This window comes from Piliocolobus tephrosceles, chromosome 4 (genome assembly GCF_002776525.5).
Source record: "Piliocolobus tephrosceles isolate RC106 chromosome 4, ASM277652v3, whole genome shotgun sequence".
Taxonomy (NCBI): Eukaryota; Metazoa; Chordata; class Mammalia; order Primates; family Cercopithecidae; genus Piliocolobus; species Piliocolobus tephrosceles.
The window spans coordinates 151759283-151771650 of record NC_045437.1 but is presented as its reverse complement, the minus strand read 5'-3'; the positions used below and the strand labels follow the sequence as shown (position 1 = coordinate 151771650).

At 47.1% G+C, this 12368-nt stretch overlaps 1 protein-coding gene across 2 annotated transcripts; it reads left to right on the top strand.

The window, feature by feature from the left end:
• Positions 1–2474: 2474 nt before the first annotated feature.
• Positions 2475–10548, top strand: WNT8A (Wnt family member 8A). 2 transcript variants are annotated; one of them, XM_023193746.2, is made up of 8 exons: positions 2622–2740; positions 2832–2865; positions 3080–3218; positions 6330–6455; positions 7145–7287; positions 8757–9285; positions 9587–9769; positions 10285–10548. In XM_023193746.2, the coding sequence occupies exons 1-7, from the start codon at positions 2673–2675 to the stop codon at positions 9613–9615; spliced, it is 1068 nt and encodes a 355-aa protein (XP_023049514.1). In that variant the 5' UTR covers positions 2622–2672; the 3' UTR covers positions 9616–9769; positions 10285–10548. The 2 variants fall into 2 exon arrangements, with proteins under 2 accessions (XP_023049523.1, XP_023049514.1); XM_023193755.1 differs by lacking the exon at positions 10285–10548 and having other exon boundaries at positions 2475–2740; positions 8757–9767.
• The last annotated feature ends 1820 nt before the right edge of the window (positions 10549–12368 follow it).

The following is a 12368-nucleotide window of genomic DNA, read 5'->3' as shown; positions in this document are numbered from 1 at the left end:
GACCCAGTCACTCACACACAGGAAGCGAATGCGGAGTCACTCCTAAAACTCTTTTGAGGTGGCAGGGGACTTCCTCGGAGCTATCACTAACCCTGTTCTGACCCCACAGTGAGTGCCATAGAAATCAACCCTGCTGTCTTAACAAGTGAAAGTTAAATGACATTCTTGATTGGGAAAAGTAGGAGACAGAGAAAAGGCCGCTGAGGCTAACTCAGTGGGCTTTTCTCATGTAACTCAAGTCTGGGATACCTATTTTCCCCAAGCAGAGAAACCCACAAGCAACCAAAGGAAGACAGCTTGCTGGGGGCTGGGAGGCACAGCTTCAGTCCATTAGGACTTTTTGTCCTCATCCTTCCAGAGAAATGAAACAAAAACTACATACAAAATAGGAGCCCAAATTTCCTCTTAGGTTTAGCATATCTAAAATTGCTCCAAATTGCTATAAAAATTTCTAAACATATATTTTTTGCAATTATCTTATGTCAGAAGGACAACAGTCAGTTTGCAGACTGATGCCAAGACTGGCCCATACTTGGAGTATGCCCTGAAGACACCTGGGGACTCTTTGGCCCCTGGAACTCCTTTGGTGGGGGGATCTCTGAGCTCCACTTCCCACCCAAACCAGGTCCAGGGTTCTGGGAAGTGATCTGGATGCTGTAATGGTCACAGGATAGAGTCAGAACCGTGACTTTCCATCTATGCTTTACTCTGAACTTCTCTAGACCTTCTCCAGCCTTGGGAAAGAGCTTCAGCAACCAACAAGGCCTTCCCCCCTTTTATTCTAGTCCCCAACCATACCTAATGGTGCCCACTAGGGGTTACAGGTTCTTTCATTCGTTCATCCAGGTGCCTTCTTAAGCACTAAGAACCCAAAGTGAACCTAAAAGACATTCCTGGCTGGGTGCGGTGGCTCACGCCTGTAATCCCAGCACTTTAGGAGGCCAAAGGTGTGCAGGTCACCTGAGGTCAGGAGTTTGAGACCAGCCTGGCCAACATAGTGAAACCCCGTCTCCACTAAAAATACAAAATTAGCTGGGTATGGTGGCACATGCCTGTAATCTCAGCTACTGGGGAGGCTGAGGTAGGAGAATCGCTTCAACACGGGAGGCGAAGGTTGCAGTGAGCTGAGATTGCGCATTTGCACTCCAGCCTGGGTGACAAGAGTGAAACTGTCTCAAAAAATAAAATAAAATAAAATAAAATAAGGCTGGGCATGGTGGCTCACGCCTGTAATCCCAACACTTTGGGAGGCTGAGGCGAGTGGATCAAGAGATCAAGACCAACCTGGCCAGCATGGTGAAACCCATCTCTACTAAAAATACAAAAATTAGCTGGGTATGGTGGCACACACCTGTAGTCCCAGCTACTCTGGAGGCTGAGGCAGGATAATTGCTCGATCCCGGGAGGTGGAGGTTGCAGTGAACCGAGATCACACCACTGCACTCCAGCCTGGCGACAGAGTGAGACTCCATCTCAAAATAAATAAATAAATAAATAAAATAAAATAAAAGACAGATTCCTGCCTAAGGAGCTTAAGTCCTAGTAACAAAATGGTATCAGAAAGAAAGGCATCAGGGCCATGCACAGTGGCTCATGCCTATAATCCCAGCATTTTGGGAGACCAAGGCAGGCAGATCACTTGAGCTCAGGAGTTCAAGACCAGGCTGGCCAACGTGGCAAAACCCTTTCTCGACTAAAAATACAAAAATTAGCCAGGCGTGGTGGCTGGCACCTGTAGTCTCGGATACTTGGGAGGCTGAGGTAGGACAATCACTTGAACCCAGGAGATAGAGGTTGCAGAGAGCTGAGATTGCACCACTGCGCTCCAGCCTGGGCGACAGAGCGAGAGACTCTGTCTCAAAAAAGGAAAGAAAAAAGGAAGGCATCAGTCTTCCCAAATATAGCCCTAGGTGACCCTATGGTTGGTTCTCAGACATATAAAAAATCAACTAACTGGAGTTGTAACCTTCAGATATAAAAGGATAGATTTGCTAGGAATGAAGGAAATTTCCCAGCACTTACTTTGCTAGAATGTGGTAGAAGGGACTGTTGCAGAGATGGACGCTGAAGTGTTCCTGCTGCATAGTCCCACAGCTCCATCACCTCACAGACCTGAAGGAAGTGGTAGGGATGGCCCACTCACTGGTTTAGGTAAATGAGTAGGCAGGGCTCCAGATGGAGTTGCTTTCTGATTATTAACACCTGGGGGAGGATGGCAGGGCAGAGAGGGGGCTCTCACTGACAGATGAGGACACTGTAGCTCCAAGAATAGGTGACCTGCCTTCAGGGTTAACGACCCAGCCTGCTCTGGCCTACGTGATTCTGAGAAATGGGCCAAAGAAGCAGGAAGAGACAAAATTGACATATAGAAGAAAGAAATCTCAAGGATAGGAGAAAAGCTTCAGCCTCTTTCTCAGCCTGGGAGGAAAAAGGGCTGGAGGGGCTGGGCAGGGCGGGGCTTTCCGCGAAAACTGAGTCCCTCCTCCCAGATCCCCCACTGGGTCAGTGGCTCCTGCAGCCCTGCCAGTTAGGAACAAATGAGAAGAGCTGCTGATTTCCCCCCTTGGACGTTCAGAATCTTCTCACATAAATACTGAGGAAGACCCTGCCCCCTGCTCACTTCTCTGGACTTGGCCCTGAGCTGGACCTGGTCTGGGGAGGGAGGCAGGGCGATGGGGAACCCATCTACGGTCTGGGCAGCTGTGGGCATATGCTGTGCTGCACTCAGCGCCTCTGCCTGGTAAGTCCTTTCCCACCCTCACTCCCTGCCAAGGAAGCCCCCATTGTCTCATCCCCATTCACCTCTGCCTCACTTTTTCTCTTCTTGGTAGGTCAGTGAACAATTTCCTGATAACAGGTCCCAAGGTAGGATGATCTCCAGCTTCTGTTTTTACCCACTGAGGGCCCTAAGGGGACTCTTCTGGAGAAAAGATGGGAGGGGACAGTGCCAGAGCCCCTCACCCAGAGGAACCCATGGTTGATTCTCAATGGAGAGCTGGCCCATCTGAGTCCTGCCGGCTTCTCCTATCCCAGATCACTCATACCAGGCAGAAGCTCACAGCCCTCTTCCCTTTGCCAGGCCTACCTGACCTACACGACTAGCGTGGCCTTGGGTGCCCAGAGTGGCATCGAGGAATGCAAGTTCCAGTTTGCTTGGGAACGCTGGAACTGCCCTGAAAATGCTCTTCAGCTCTCTACCCACAATAGGCTGAGAAGTGGTAAGTTTGTGTGGGACTCACCTGTACAAGGGGTATGTATGGGAATGGAGGGGCGCCTGCAGGATGTGTATACGTGTGACATGTATTGCACAGTGAAATGAAAATGCTACCAGTGACCTGCTGACCTGCTATTTCCTTGCTGTGTGGCCTTGAGTAAATTACCTCCCCTCTCTCAACCCCAGATTTGTGATTTGGGTCAGTAAGGCCAGTTCTGTTTAGTTCATCAGAAGTATCCCATGGGTTAAATGAGGTGGATATGAGGTGTCTCTATGTATGAGACAAATGTAGGAAATTACTCTTTTTTTTTTTTTTTTTTTTTTTTGAGACGAAGTCTCACTCTGTTGCCCAGGCTGGAGTGCAATGGCACGATCTCGGCTCACCGCAACTTCTGCCTCCCGAGTTCAAATGATTCTCCTGCCTCAGCCTCCTGAGTAGCTAGGATTACAGGCATGCACCACGCCTGGCTAATTTTTTGTATTTTTAGTAGAGATGGGGTTTCACCATGTTAGCCAGGCTGGTCTCAAACTCCTGACCTCAGGTGATCCACCCACCTCAGCCTCCAAAAGTTCTGGAATTACAGGCATGAGCCACAGTGCTCAGCGGAAATTACTCTATTTTTTAAATGCATGCTTATATTTGTGCGTTTGTACACACTGATCTTGCACTGAGTTGCATGAAATAAAAACCGGGTGTTTGCAGCTCCTGAGGAAGTTTCACATGGCTAACTGCCATAAAATCTCAACAACAGAAAAGCTGAGACGTCACATTGAGTTGTGCCTCAGGTGGGGTGTGTGTGTGTGTGTGTGTGTGTATGGGTGTGCACGTGCACCCATTTGTAACTGTGTGCTGTAGTTTGCATGCATGTCATTTTTGAAGATAACATTCACCTGAGAATAGTTAGGGGAAAGAGTAAAGAAGATGGAGAAAGTGGCTAAGCACGTGTTGGGACCATGCCTATAATCCCAGCACTTTGGAAGGCTAAGGCAGGAGGATCGCTTGAGTTCAGGAGTTCAAGACCAGCCTGGGCAACATAGCAAGACCTCTCTCTACTAAAAATAAAAGTAAAAATATTAGCCGGCATGGTAGCATGTGCCTGTAGTCCCAGCTACCTGGAAGGCTGAGTTGGGAGGATTTCTGGAACCCAGGAGTTCAAGGATATAGTGAGCTATGATCATACCACTACACTCCTGCCTGGGTGACAGAGCAAGACCTTCTCTCAAAAAAAAAAGATGAGGCTCGAAAGAAATGTCTCCCCATGGGGTATATAGATAGAATAGGGAGTACATAGAAATGAAATGTGACAATGTTTGTAAAGGGTTTAGTAAGAGCTCAGTAGGTGGCAGTCATGACTGTTATGATTATTACATGGCCCAAGCTTCCCAGTCAGAACCAGCAAAGGTCCTCCTCTCTCTCCTAGGCCAGCATCAAGCCCTGAGTCTCACTGCCTAAGGACTAGCAGCAGTGGCTAGTGGACAGAGGTCTAGGCCGGACTCTAAGAGGGCAAGGTCCTGATCCCAGCACCACAACTGGAAAGTGGTCTTGTTCTCATCATTCTTTTTTTTTTTTTTTTTGAGACAGGGTTTCACTTTGCTACCCAGGCTGGATTGCAGTGGCATAATCTTGGCTCACTGCAGACTCTGCCTCCCAGGCTCAAGCAATTCTCCCACCTCAGTCTCCTGAGTAGCTGGGACTATAGGCATGCACCCCCATGCCCAGCTAATTTTTGTATATTTTATAGAGACAGGTTTTCATCATGTTGCCCAGGTTGGTCTCGAACACCTGAGCTCGAGCGATCCACCCAGCTTAGCCTCCCAAAGTGCTGGGATTACGTTGGCCTCATCATTCTATCTCTGGTTTTTACTTTCCCCATTGGTAACATGGGGATGTTCATTCCTGCCTGGATGAAGTAAGGAGGCTGAAAAGATATGCATTGTTCTTTCAAATAGAAGAGCATTGGCTGGATGCAGTGGCTCACACCTATAATCCCAGCACTTTGGGAGGCTGAGATGGGAGGATTGCTTGTGCCCAGGAGTTCAAGTCCAGCCTGGGCAACATAATGAGACCCTATTTCTAATACAATAATAATAGGTCAGGTGTGGTGGCTCATGCCTATAATCCCAGCACTTTGGGAGACCAAGGTGAGTGGATCACTTGAGCCCAGGAGTTCTAGACCACTCTGGCCAATATGGTGAAACCCCATATGGTACTAAAAACTAAAAAAAAATTAAAAATAGCCAGATGTGGTAGTAGGCACCTATAGTCCCAGCTACTCAGGAGGCTGAGGCACGAGAATTGCTTGAATCCGGAAGGTGGAGGTTATAGTGAGCCGAGATCATGCTACTGCACTCCAACCAGGGCAAGAGTGAGACCCTGTCTCAAAAAACAAAACAATAATTTAAAAAAATAGGCCAGGCACAGTGGCTCACACCTGTAATCCCAACACTCTGGGAGGCCAGGCGGGTGGGTCACCTGAGATCAGGAGTTCAAGACCAGCCTGGCCAACATGGTGAAACCCCATCTCTACTAAAAATAAAAAATTAGCCAGGCATGGTGGCACATACCTGCTACTCAGGAGGCTGAGGCAGGAGAATTGCTTGAATCTGGGAGGCAGAGTTTGCAGAGAGCCAAGATCGTGCCACTGCACCCCAGCCTGGACAACAGAGTGAGACTGTCTCAAAAAAAAAAAAGGCCAGCCACAGTGATTCATGCCTGTAATCCCAGCACTTCGGGAGGCCGAGGAGGACAGATCATGAGGTCAAGAGATCAAGACCATCCTGGTCAACATGGTGAAACTCCGTCTCTACTAGAAATACAAAAATTAGCTGGGCATGGTGGCATGCGCCTGTAGTCCCAGCTACTCAGGAGGCTTGGGCAGAAGAATCGCTTGAACCTGGGAGGCAGAGGTTGCAGTGAGCCGAGATCATGCCACTGCACTCCAGCCTGGTGACAGAGCAAGTCTCAAATAAAAAAAAAAAGAAAGAAAAGAAAAGCATCCTCTTAAACCCAAAGGAAGTGGGGGATAAGGGAGAGAAACAATATTATTTTTCCAAAGCCTCTGCTTTGGGTCATCAGGGTCCAAGTTTCCAGTCAGTTCCCTCTCTCTCTCCAAAGCCACCAGAGAGACTTCCTTCATACATGCTATCAGCTCTGCTGGAGTCATGTACACCATCACCAAGAACTGCAGCATGGGTGACTTCGAAAACTGTGGCTGTGATGGGTCAAAAAATGGAAAAACAGGTAAGTTGAGCTTTCCAATGGGGGTGGGAAGAGGTGAGGGGCTACAGAGCTGAGTGCAGGCTAAAGTCTTCCAGGGAAAGACTGAGGGACACAGCTCCCTTAAACCTCAAGACTCCAGCAACTCCTTCAATTGTAGAATCTCCTAGCCTTACACTCTTAGAGTTGAGCCTGGGTCCATGAGTCCAGGTATAGGCAAGTAGCTCTAAAAGCAACAAGGCAATTAGAAATGAGAAGGTCGAAGTGAGTTAAAGCTAGCCCTGGTATTTCAGGCTTGGAATGGCTCATCCATACTCTAGAGCTACTCAGCAATTTGCAGACTACCTAAGACACTTACTCAGATTTATCACTAATGAAGGAGGTAGTAACCTCTACGAGATAATTGTAGAACAATGGTGCAGAATTCCAGAATGTTTGAGCTGCAGTGAACCTTTGAGAGCATCTAAGTTAGCCCCAGTGTGCCTACTTTTACTGTGGGTATAGAAGACTAATTGCTTATGGCTGGGAAGTGTCTGAAGGGTGGGCAGTTGGCTTTGGCAATCGGACTCCTACCCACCCACCCCATGCACCTCCATTTCCCTGTCTCACCCTCAGCCATAGCTTTACACTCTAGGGCTCTTGGGGATGGTTTGGCGGGTGACTGGGACTGAGCACGGAGCTACATGGAGAACTTATTCTTTCCTTACGTATAGGAGGCCATGGCTGGATCTGGGGAGGCTGCAGTGACAATGTGGAATTTGGGGAAAGGATCTCCAAACTCTTTGTGGACAGTTTGGAGAAGGGGAAGGATGCCAGAGCCCTGATGAATCTTCACAACAACAGAGCCGGCAGACTGGTGGGTATAGGAGTTGTGGCCAGTATTTCAACAGCTTCACATCTGCACAGCCCTTCACAATTTACCAAGAGCTGTCTTATACGTTCTTTCCTCATACTACCCAGCCAGACTGAGATGGCTACCTGCATTCTCTGGATGAAAAAACCAATTAAGTCTGAGCCAAGTGGCTTGTCCAGGGCAACTAATAAGTGTCAGAGACAGGCAGTAAACTCAGATCTTCTCACTGAGTCCTCTTGTCATTGTATGTTCTGCTCTGCCCCTCCACAGGTGGGCTTCTGAGAACACAGAATCAAGGCCTTGCTTCTATGACTTAAATTTTTATCACTTCAACTGCATGTTCTAGTAAATTAACAGGGCCTTGTTGTCCAGCCTTGTGTCCTAAAGTCTGTCTGGGCTATGGGGAATTGGGATTGATCTAGGCTTCTCTGAAGTGTCTAACTCTCCCCCAAGACTTCTAGTGGGGTGGCAATCTCTGGAGTATTCGGAACACAAATTGGGAAACAAGTTGGATTTAGAGCCAAAAGCATAGAAATTTCCTGTGAACATATACCTAGATATCCTGGGCGCCCAGGGAAAGGGGGAAAGGGGGAAAGGGTTTTTGGGTTTTGGGGGTTTTTTTTTGAGACAGGGTCTTACTCTGTCACCCAGGCTGAAGTGCAGTGGTGCCATCTCGGCTCACTGCAGCCTCCACCTCCCAGGCTGAAGCCATCCTCCCACCTCAGCCTCCTGAGAACCTGGAACTACAGGCACTTGCCACTATGCCTGGCTAATTTTTGTGGGTTTTGTAGAGATGAAGTTTCCCCATATTGCCCAGGCTAGTCTTGGCCTCCTGGGCTCAAGCAATCCTCTTGCCTCGGCCTCCCAACGTCTTGGGATTACAGGCATGAGCCACCGTGTCCAGCCAGGAAGAGGTTTTTTTAAGCAAGTACAACCATGGGTAATTCATTGCCTTGGGGGTATAAGTGTTCAGACTCAAGGAGCTCCCTCCCCTCTCAGAGAAGACCCGGAGGACAAATCCAAACACCCCAAAATACTCTCACCCCCACCCTCAAGACAATAACTATGGCAATTATCATAGTTTCCTTTAAAATTTACAGAGTACTTCCTTGATCATTATTATATGCAATTCTTATTCCAGCTGGGCAGATAGAGAAAAGCTTGACAAGTGATAGAGTTGAGCCTGGAGCAGAGGTTTCTGGACTCTAGTAACCTTCTCAGCTCTTGCCTGGCTCTCCATCAGAATCACCCAGGGAAGCTTTAAAATCACCAGTACCAGCCCCTTCCCCACTGAATATCCTCATTGAGAAGATCTGAGGTAGGGCCCAGGAATAAATATTTTTCACGAGCTTCCCCAATAATTCTGATGCTCCGTTAAAGTCAAGAAACACAGCTCTAAAACATTACCTTTAATCACTAACCTTTGGTCTTCCCTACTCAGAGCCATTCTCTTTTGTGTTCTCTCTGTGAAGGCAGTGAGAGCCACCATGAAAAGGACCTGCAAATGTCATGGCATCTCTGGGAGCTGCAGCATACAGACGTGCTGGCTGCAGCTGGCTGACTTCCGGGAGATGGGAGACTATCTAAAGGCCAAGTATGACCAGGCGCTGAAAATTGAAATGGATAAGCGGCAGCTGAGAGCTGGGAACAGCGCCGAGGGCCACTGGGCGCCCGCTGAGGCCTTCCTTCCTAGTGCAGAGGCGGAACTGATCTTTTTAGAGGAATCACCAGATTACTGTACCTGCAATTCCAGCCTGGGCATCTATGGCACAGAGGGTCGTGAGTGCCTACAGAACAGCCACAACACATCCAGGTGGGAGCGACGTAGCTGTGGGCGCCTATGCACTGAATGTGGGCTGCAGGTGGAAGAGAGGAAAACTGAGGTCATAAGCAGCTGTAACTGCAAATTCCAGTGGTGCTGTAAGGTCAAGTGTGACCAGTGTAGACATGTGGTGAGCAAGTATTACTGCACACGCTCCTCAGGCAGTGCTCAGTCCCTGAGTGAGGGCAGTGCCTGATAATACCCCACACAAGTTCACTTGATTAATTGCATCAGTGGAAGGGGATATAACTTCTCTCTTAGAGAGAACAGAATGGAAAGCAATTGGAAAATTGCAGTGTTGGTCTGTAGTCCTCGTGATATCTGCTACCGGTGGGGAAATGGAGGCCCAAGATTCCACAGCATATTCCTGGCAGGGCTGAAATTGGAATCTGGGCCTCCTGATTTTGGCAGACCCCTATTTCATCTTTCCTGCAAGCTACTGTCCCATCTCTGTGCCTGTACTTATGCAGCTTCCTACAGGGAGAGTTTGGTTTGGGGTCCATATCTAGAGGGACCTTCAAAGTATTTGTTCCTTTAAATTTCAGACCATGTCCAACCTAGCTGTGCTGCTGGGAATCAGGAGAATAGAAGCAAAAAATGAAAGAGTTCTGTTCAGACTCCTGAAGAGCAGCCTGTGGCTACAAATCCATGCTGATAAATGGGGTAAAGACCACATATCTGCCTACTGGGAAGTTTTAGAGTGTTAGATTTCTTTCCCCCCAAGTATGCACTTTTGAAAAGTTCTTCCTCCAGCCTGGACAACATAGGAAGACACCATCTCCACACAAAATTTAAAAATTAGCCAGGTGTGGTGCCACTTGCCTGTAGTCCTAGATACTTGGGAGGCTGAGGCGACAGGATCATTGGAGCCAGGAGATTGAGACTACAGTGAGGTGTGATTGTGACGTTGCACTCCAGCCTGGGCAACAGAACTGAGACCCTGTCTCAAAAAAAAAAAAAAAGAAAGAAAGAGAAAAGAAAATAAATTCTTCCCACCCACACCTGGGGAAACCAGCACCCTGTATAACCTGGGGGTTTTTGGAGTTCCTAAACCATCTCTGGAGCCATGGAAAGGGAGTCGTGGCAATAAGTGGACAGGTGACTATGACCTACACAGACAAGGTCCCACAAGAGTGATGCTCCTCAGAGAGCTGGGGACTCCTTTGTTATTTTCCTAGATTGAGAACTCAACTTTATTTTGCAATAAATCCTTCCAAGATATATCCAGCCGGGACTTCTATTACTCCCTTTGGAAACCTTAAGATGAAAAAGGGAAACCCTGCTTCTGTATCCCAATAATCCACCAGGAAAAAGGGGAAACTAGAAATATCCAACTCTCTTGATTTCAGTGTTTGTCAGGTAATGAAAAATTGAGACCCAGACACCGGTCAACAGCAAAACAATACAGACTCCCAGAATTAGAAAGTGTTATTTTAATGCAATGTAAGTAACTTGGGGAGTAAGGAAACCCTTTGAACCTGGACCATATTCAAAGTGTGTTTGCTCTCTTAACTTGGGCATCCTGGGGTGTCTGTACACCAAGACCTGGGCCCCAGGGCAAGAGACAAAAAGAGTTGTGGATTCTGCCTGCCTGCATTTGCACTTCCACATCTTCCAGTGGTAATCTTTGGAGGAGGGGTCGTTTCCCATAAAGAGAGCCCTGGGAGCTTAGCTGCTGGTTTCCTAAATCTGAATATCTCAGCCTTGGGAATCTCTGCTGTCTGCACAGGCTTGCACCCTGCTTGGAGGAGATATTTCGAATATGTTGAATAAAAAGTAAAAATGATCACCAAAAATGGGGAAACACCCCTAGCTTATTGTTTTAAATTAGGAAACAATTTAAGTGTTCAAAGTAGGATAAACAAGTAAATCATGACCTTACAGTAGACTATTAACCACTAAAATATTCTTGAGAAATACTTAGTAACATGGAAAACACACATGATAGAATTAAGTGAACAAAGTTGATTGCAAAATGGCATGTTCAGGATGAATCCAATTTTGTTTTTGTGGCAATGTGCAAATATTTGCCACTATGTGATACCAAAATAGAGTGGTTTGTTTTCCTTTTGTGTTTTTCTGTATTTTTACGTTTGCCTACAATAAATCTTTTTTGTCATCAGAAAGAGTTAATGTGTTATTTGTTTTAATGCCAAAAAGGAATAACCAATCTTGTTTTCTAGTGAAAAGGAAAGTGAAATGTTCATGAAGGAAGTTGGCATCTCAAGAGAAACATTTAAAACTACCACAGATGTCAGAGAACAGATACAAGGACAGATACATAAAAGCAAAGCCTATGTCAAGGAAATGACAGATTTCCTCTCTGTCCCTCCTTCAATGGAAAGTTCAAAAGCACACTGCAGCAGTGACAGAGAAACAAAACGTGTGTGGTGTGTGCTGCTTGGTGGTCATGGAAGGAGGAATGGAAATAGGCAACCAAAAGAAGATTATTTCCCTGAGGCCCAGAGAAAAAGCAAAAATAAAATTATCCAGCACAGAGGTTAAACCCTCAATAAATATAGATGTCAAAGCACCTCCCCTGAAACCGGAGTTGTGACCCTGTGTTAGAGAAATAAACACACTAGATTTTCTTCCTGCATTCCTAACTGAATCTCCAGCCAAAGAACCCAGGCACCTGAGGCTTTGACATCTTCCCCAGGACCTTACTGACATACCCAATAATCTTGGGAGGGATTTTCAGGAGCAAAACCAGCCCTGCTGCCCTGTTCAAAAGGTCATTCCAAGAGAACAAGCCTTGTGTTTACTGTGGGCTTATATCAGAGGTTTTCACCAAGAAATCTCAGGGCAATGGGAATTCCTTGAAGTTTGTCTGCTTCCCCAAAAAACTCATATAGTCTCCCAGTCTCTTCTCCTTCCAAGCTTCTCCCACCCTCATCCATCTCACCTTCAGAGCAATCAGTCACACCAACCAATCTTCCCACATGGACCCGGGGCCGGAAACAACAAGAATTTGGATTTCTCTGCATCCGTCGCCTTCCTGTCAAGGATTCACTCCAAGGCAACACAGCCTCATTCAGATTCATCAGTTACAGCCCTACACCCCTTCCCTTTTGGTTCATCCTTAACAAGCTGGCTATCATTAAGGTGACAGAACAGTAAAACCCCCAGTTTCCATAGATTCAGCGCCCAAGACAGGCAGATTGGCCACAATCTGATGATGGATCTTGTAAATCTGCTGAAAAAGTGATCAACTCAATGAGGGAAACCTGTCCACGAGCCTATTCCCCTAGTTCAGTCAATT

Bases quoted from the DNA above. Each gene is read 5' to 3' on its own strand.
- WNT8A (XM_023193746.2), top strand. From the start codon at position 2,673: ATGGGGAACCCATCTACGGTCTGGGCAGCTGTGGGCATATGCTGTGCT. The intron at 6,456-7,144 runs GTAAGTTGAGCT...CCTTACGTATAG, and splicing joins GTCAAAAAATGGAAAAACAG to GAGGCCATGGCTGGATCTGG. The intron at 7,288-8,756 runs GTGGGTATAGGA...CTCTCTGTGAAG, and splicing joins ACAACAGAGCCGGCAGACTG to GCAGTGAGAGCCACCATGAA.